Source organism: Chiloscyllium punctatum, chromosome 3 (assembly GCF_047496795.1).
Source record: "Chiloscyllium punctatum isolate Juve2018m chromosome 3, sChiPun1.3, whole genome shotgun sequence".
Taxonomy (NCBI): domain Eukaryota; kingdom Metazoa; phylum Chordata; class Chondrichthyes; order Orectolobiformes; family Hemiscylliidae; genus Chiloscyllium; species Chiloscyllium punctatum.
Genome location: NC_092741.1, coordinates 14,431,379 through 14,438,679, shown reverse-complemented (window position 1 = coordinate 14,438,679; position 7,301 = coordinate 14,431,379). Strand labels below are relative to the sequence as shown.

The window sequence follows — 7,301 nt, the reverse complement described above, 5'->3', positions numbered from 1 at the left end:
CTGACCACCTTCTTCACTACCCTATCTACCTGAAATTTCTGCAGCTATGAACCTGCACTCCAAAGTCTCTTTGTTCAGCAACATTCCCTAGGACCTTACCATTAAGCGTATAAGTCCTGCTAAGATTTGCTTTCCCAAAATGCAGCACCTCGCATTTATCTGAATTAAACTCCATCTGCCACTTCTCAGCCCATTGGCCCATCTGATCAAGATCCTGTTGTAATCTGAGGCAACCTTTTTTGCTGTCCCCTACACTTCCAATTTTGGTGTCATCTGCAAACCTACTAACTGTACCTCTTATGCTCGCATCTAAATCATTTATGTAAATGACAAAAAGTAGAGGACCCAGCACTGATCCTTGTGGCACTCCACTGGTCACAGGCCTCCAGTCTGAAAAACAACCCTCCACCACCACCTTCTGTCTTCTACCTTTGAGCCAGTTCTGCATCCAAATGGCTAGTTCTCCCTGTATTCCATGGGATCTAACCTTGCTAACCAGTCTCCTATGGGAGACCTTGTCGAACGCCTTACTGAAGTCCATGTAGATCACATCCACCGCTCTGCCCTCATCAATCCTCTTTGTTACTTCTTCAAAAGACTTAATCAAGTTTGTGAGACACGATTTCCCACATACAAAGCCATGTTGACTATCCATAAGCAGTCCTTGCTTTTCCAAATACATGTACATCCTGTCCCTCAGGATTCCCTCCAACAACTTGCCCACCAATGACATCAGGCTCACTGTTCTATAGTTCCCTGGCTTGTCCTTACCACCCTTCTTAAACGGTGGCACCATGTTTGCCAACCTTCAGTCTTCCGGCACCTCACCTATGACTATCGATGATACAAACATCTCAGTAAGAGGCCCAGCAATCACTCCCCTAGATTCCCATAGAGTTCTAGGGTACACCTGATCAGGTCCTGGGGATTTATTCACTTTTATGCGTTTCAAGACATCCAGCACTTCCTCCTCTGTAATATGGACATTTTTCAAGATGTCACCATCTATTTCACTACAATCTATGTCTTCCATGTCCTTTTCCACAGTAAATACTGATGCAAAATACACGCTTAGTATCTTCCTCATCTCCTGCAGCTCCACACAAAGGCCGCCTTGCTGATCTTTGAGGGGCCCTATTCTCTCACTAGTTACCCTTTTGTCCTTAATGTATTTGTAAAAACCCTTTGGATTCTCCTTAATTCTATTTGCCAAAGTTATGTCATGTCCCCCTTTTTCCCTCCTGATTTCCCTCTTAAGTATACTCCTACTGCCTTTATACTCTTCTAAGGATTCACTCATTCCATACTTTCTATATGCTTCCTTCCTTTTCTTAACCAAAGCCTCAATTTCTCCAGCCATCCAGCATTCCCTATACCTACCATCCTTTCCTTTCACCCTAACAGGAATATACATTCTCTGGACTCTCGTTCTCTCATTTCTGAATGCTTCCCCTTTTCCAGCCGTCCCTTTACCTGCGAACATCTGCCCCCAATCAGCTTTTCAAAGTTCTTGCCTAATACCATCAAAATTGGTCTTTCTCCAATTTAGAACTTCAACTTTTAGATCTGGCCTATTGTTTTCCATCAGTATTTTAAAACAAATAGAAATGTCACTGGCCCCAAAGTGCTTCCACTACTGACACCTCAGTCACCTGCCCTGCCTTATTTCCCAAGAGGAGGTCAAGTTTTGCTCCTTCTCTAGTAGTTACATCCACATACTGAATCAGAAAATTGTCTTGTACGCACTTAACAAATTACTCTCCATCTATACCCTTAACACGATGGCAATCCCAGTCTATGTTTGGAAAGTTAAAATCCCCTACTATAACCAACCTATTGTTCTGACAGATAACTGAGATTTCCTTACAAATTTGTTTCTCAATTTCCCTCTATCTATTAGGGGATCTATAATACAATCACAGTAGGATGATCATCCCTTTCTTATTTCTCAGTTCCACCCGAATAACTTCCCTGGATGTATTTCTGGGAATATCCTCCCTCATCACAGCTGTAATGCTATCCCTTATCAAAAATGCCACCCCCTCCTCTCTTGCCTCCCTTTCTATCCTTCCTGTAGCATTTGTATCCTGGAACATTAAGTTGCCAGTCCTGTCCATCCCTGAGCCACGTTTCTGTAATTGCTATGATATCCCAGTCCCATGTTCTGAACCATGCTCTGAGTACATCAGCCTTCCCTGTTAGGCCTATTGCATTGAAATAAATCCAGTTTAATTGATCAGTCCTATCTCATTTTCTGCTTTGTGCCTGCCTGCTCTGACTGTTCTACTCATCTTTGTACTCAAGTGCACCAGTCTCAAATTGAAATCTTTCCTCACTATCTCCCTGGGCCCCACACCCCAACCTTTACTGGTTTAAATCCTCCCGAGCAGGTCTTGCAAATCTCCCTTCCAATTTAGGTGCAATCTGTTCCTCTTATGCAGATCACTTCTATGCCAAAATAACTTACAATGATCCAAAAATCCTTCTCCCATACACCAGCTCCTCAGCCATACATTCATTTGCTCTATCCTCCTATTCCTGCCCTCACTTGCTCGTAGCACTGGGAGTAATCCAAATATTACTACTCTCGAGGACCTCCTTTTTAAACTCCTGCCTAACTCTGTGTAATCTCCCTTCAGAATATCAACCATTTCACTTCCTATGTCGTTGGTTCCAATGTGGACAATGACCTCTTGCTGGCCTCTCTCCCCCTTGAGAACATTCTGCACCCTCTCTGAGACATCCTTGATCCTGGTACCAGGGAAACAACACACCATTCTGATTTTCTGCTGCTGGTCACAGAAACATCTGTCTGTATCTTGGACCAGAGAGTCCCCTAAGACAACCGATTGCTTGGAACCCGACGTATCCCTCATTGCATTAGAGCCAGGCTCAATACCACAAATTTGGCTGTTCTTGTTACGTCCCCCTGAGAATCCATCACCCCTGACATTATCCAAAACAGCATACTTGTATAATGGGGATAGCCACAGAAGACTCCTGCACTAGCTGCCTACCTCTCTTGCCTTTCCTGAAGTTAACCCATCTATGTGACTGTATCTGATACCTTCCCCCATTCCTATAACTGCCATCCATCACATCCCGTTGCTCTTGCAAATTCCTCATTGCTTCTAACTGCCTCTCAAACCAATCCATTTGATCTGATAGGATTCACAGCCAACAGCATTTATTGCATATATAATCCTCAGTAACCCGTAAACTCTCCCTAAACTCCCACATCCGACAAGAAGAGCATATCACTCAACTAAGTGCAATTTTTGCTTCTTTCAAACTACACACCCAGAAAATAGCACTGTTTTATTCCTCGACAAAACATTACTCCAGGTTAAATTAATATTTATGGCTTATAAGTTTAATCAAGAGATATAGCTCAATAAAGCTTATATTCAAGAAAGAACCCACTCTACTCACGACTGCAGACTTATTTTGAGGACACGCTTAAAACATCTACTTATGTGTTTCTGTGCTGTGACCTTTCCCAAACAGGTTCCTCCAAGATCAGTTGTGAAGTTCACTGTTTTTTAAATTTTCCCAGACACACTCCAATGTCCAGCAATACATGAATTCAAACAGCAAAGGCAGTAACTGCTAACTCCGTCAATTAGCAATGTGGGTTTCTTTCGCTCTCTCTCACCATGTGCTTCCTTTCTCTGTTCTTCTCCTTTGTAAAAGTGCTGTTGTTTTGACTTTTCTTTTCTCTCCAAAGTTCCAAAACAAAGCAACAGCAAATAAAACAGTAATTGCTGCTCCTGGAATTCAAAGAAATCACCTCCAACACCTAAAATACCTCTAAAAAGGAGCAGCTATTACAGCCAGAAATTTTTCCCATCCTCCATCTTGGATTACCCAGAACCCAGACTTGCTTCAGTTCCTCTGCATTACTAAATGCTGTGTTCCCCATCGTGTTATTCATGTCCTCCTTGTGAAGACACAGCGAAGTATGAATTTAGTTAATCAGTTATTTCTTTGCTCCCCATTATGAATTCCATTGTCAGTCCTCTAAAAAATAGGTTAGAAATGTATTGCCATGTGTACTTTTAGATGAAAACTATCCTGATAATTTTATAAGTTGTCTGACTCCGGCACCTACATCAATGACAGAAGTCATACAATATAATAATAATAAAAAAAGTAAAATTGTGACAAAGTTCATTACAATTCAGTTAACGATCCCAGGCTCCAGAAAAGCCAGTTAAGAATCAATGGAATACTCTGCAGACGCAACCAGGGCAAGCCTGCCATGCCTGGCCATTGGAATATTGGGCCGGAAGCCTCCACTGAAGATGGCTATGGTGGGCCGAGACCTCCACTCCTGGGCGAGGCCACCTGCCTGGCTGCTGGAATAGCTGGAAGCTGAAAATGAAGAAGATCTCCATACCAGGAGACTAAAATACTAGGCCAAGACAGCTACTTCTGTTCCTTAGGGTCCCAAGCATAGCTGTGGACCTGGAGCCCTTGCCAAGCCTTGGAGTCCAGGTCAGGGGAATCTGTCCAGGACCTGGTCATTGCTCACAGGGAGACCCCCGATTGGGGTGAAGCTATGTACGGCTCATTCTGGCATTGCTGCTGCTGCCACTGGAGGCCTCCCTCTTCATTGCCATTCCCCAGGCTTAATGTAGCAGAGCCCAGTCAATAGCAGCAACAGGATAGAGGCCAGGCCCCAGTCAGTAGCAGCAACAGGTGAGGAGCCAGGCCCCAGTCAATAGCAGCAACAGGATAGAGGCCAGGCCCCAGTCAGTAGCAGCAACAAGCGAGGAGCCAGGCCCCAGTCAATAGCAGCAACAGAAGAGGGGCCAGGCCCCACTTAATAGCAGCAATAGAAGGTCCAAACTCCAGCCTGCAGCAATGAAAGGTCACTTGCTCCAGGTAGATGCAAAGAGAGGGCCCAGGTCCAGCTGGCCAAAAAGAGAGCCTCCAGAATCCAGTCAGTTGCAAATAGACACTACAGACTGTAGGCCCCAATCAGCAACATTAGCTACGTGTGGTTCCAACAACATTCCTCAGTCTATCGTAGCCAACTTGCACCTCATATCATCATAGTTTGCTTTCTTCAGGACCCTAGGCTCAGAATCTACTATATTATTTTCTATCTGGATGAAGAATGCTATCATACTATGGTCACTCATCCCCAGTGAACCTCACACTACTAGAATGCCAATTATTCCTATCTCATTACAAAATAACCAGCTTGGATATCCTGTTCTCGAGTTGGTTTCTCCATATATTGTTCCAGAAAACTATCCCATATTCATTTCAGAAATTTCTCCTCTAAGCCATTGCTATTCATTGTATTTATGCAGATTAAAGCCACTCACAATTACAATGTTTCTTTTTTGCATGTCTCTAATTTCCAGTTTAATGCTATTCCCAACATCACAATACATTTGAAGATCGATACACAAACTCCACTAATGTTTTGTCCCCCATGGTGTTTCTCAGCTCTAGCCATACAGAACTAATATCCTTGCTCATGATTGTGTTCATTTCCCCTTTAACCAGAAATGCAACTGCACTGCCTTTTTCTTTTTTACTGTCCTTCTTAAATACCGAAAACCCCTGAATATTTAATTCCCATTTCTGGTCTCTATGCAATCATGTATCCATAATCCTGGCAAGATCATACCATTTTCATCTAATTGCACAATTGATTGATCCACTTTATTGCAAATGCTCCATGTATTAGGGAACAAAGCTTTATGGCTTGTCTTTTTAACATTACTTGCCCTGTTCCGATTATTTTTCACTGTGGCCATGTTTAATAATAGGCCTTGATTTATCTGCCTATCACTTTTCTTATTCCTCTTTCTGTCTTTGCTCTAATTCTCAATTCTCTTTCATTTGACCACTTGCATAGATTTTCATTCTACTGCCATTTTAGTTTAAAGTCTCCCCAACAATTCTAGCAAATACTCCCCCAGCCATCAGACCCAGTGACTAGGTGTAACTTGTCAAGTTTGAACTGGTCCAATCTGCCCCAAAGCCGGCCCCAATGCCCCAGGAATCTGAAACCCTCACCGTTGCACCACTTCTTCAGTCATATATTCTTCAGATATATCTTGCTGTTTCTACTCTTACTCTTACAGCATGTGGCATCAGTTGTAATCCAGAGATGGTTCTTGTCATTACTTCAATGAAGACCAGGAGTATTCATTCTGAAGACCTTGCCAACATTTATTCTGAAGAAATGCTTACAGTTAGTGAAATAATTGAATATGGAGTTAAGAAATAAGACAATAAACAATTTCATCTCAAACATCAATGAATTTATTGAATAATGAAATAATGGATTGCCTTTGTGTTGATAAATATTTTTTCTTATTCTGACAAGTAGATGTGGATAAGATTTGTGCCTTGATATTTAAATTCAGTGGCATTACTGTTAAATTACCTTAGGGTCTAAGATGCTGTCTGGCCCAACTGGGCATCTGCTGTTTTATTTGATATCACAGAGCAGAGCTGCCCCTCTCAGGATCCAGTGGTCAGGTGGCTGGACTGTTTTCAGACAGAGGGCAGTTATAAACGTCAGGTCTGTACGTTGTGGTTTCTTGTAAACTGGACAGACATACAATTTTGGATCCTTGGGTGCGGTGGAATTGATGGCAAATATATAAATGACGGGTACCATTGTAAAGAGAACCTTGGCAGTTGATTCAGTCAGTCGAATATTTCTCCGGTCCCAACCAGCTCCGTCCAGGTAAAGGCCATAGATATACACTCCCTCCTGCCAGGCAAGCAGACAGAGGCTGAATGTTAAAACATCGGATAAAAGATCAAAGCATTCATATTTAAAGATCAAAGGAAGGTAATTTGTCCAATGTTAAAAATCACACAACTCCAGGTTATAGTCCAATAGGTTTAATTGGAAGCACTAGCTTTCGGAGCACTGCTCCTTCATCAGCATGCTACTGTTATTTGGCAATAGTCCAAAGGCTAATATACTAGAACAATGACATCTGGTAAATTTTAAATTAGATTAATTAATAAAAAACAATTAATAACCTTCGGTGTTCGTGATCAGGACGCTACTGGATTGTTAGGAAAACCTATCCAGTATTATCCAACAAAGAACTCAAGCAAACATACAGTCAATGGGAATTAGGGAGAAATCTTTCTGCTGGTTGAAGGAAAGTAGCTGTGATCATTAAAGATCAATCATCTTAGTTCTAAGACATCTCTGTTGGTAATGCTTAGGTATCCTCTACCCAGTCATCATCAACTGTTTCATCAATGTGCTTTCGTCCAATTTAAGATTGAATTTTCACTAATTATTGCACAATAGT

The 7,301-nt window shown here is 42.1% G+C and overlaps 1 protein-coding gene across 1 annotated transcript in view; it reads right to left on the bottom strand.

Annotated features, from left to right (window-relative positions):
• Positions 1 to 6,454: 6,454 nt before the first annotated feature.
• LOC140453945 (dynein axonemal heavy chain 8-like) overlaps positions 6,455 to 7,301 on the bottom strand; it is a 1,117,430-nt gene continuing 1,116,583 nt past the window's right edge. The window contains exon 93 of the mRNA XM_072548819.1: positions 6,455 to 6,742. Coding sequence (XP_072404920.1) covers positions 6,455 to 6,742 — 288 coding nt within the window. The remainder of the gene's footprint in view (positions 6,743 to 7,301) is intronic.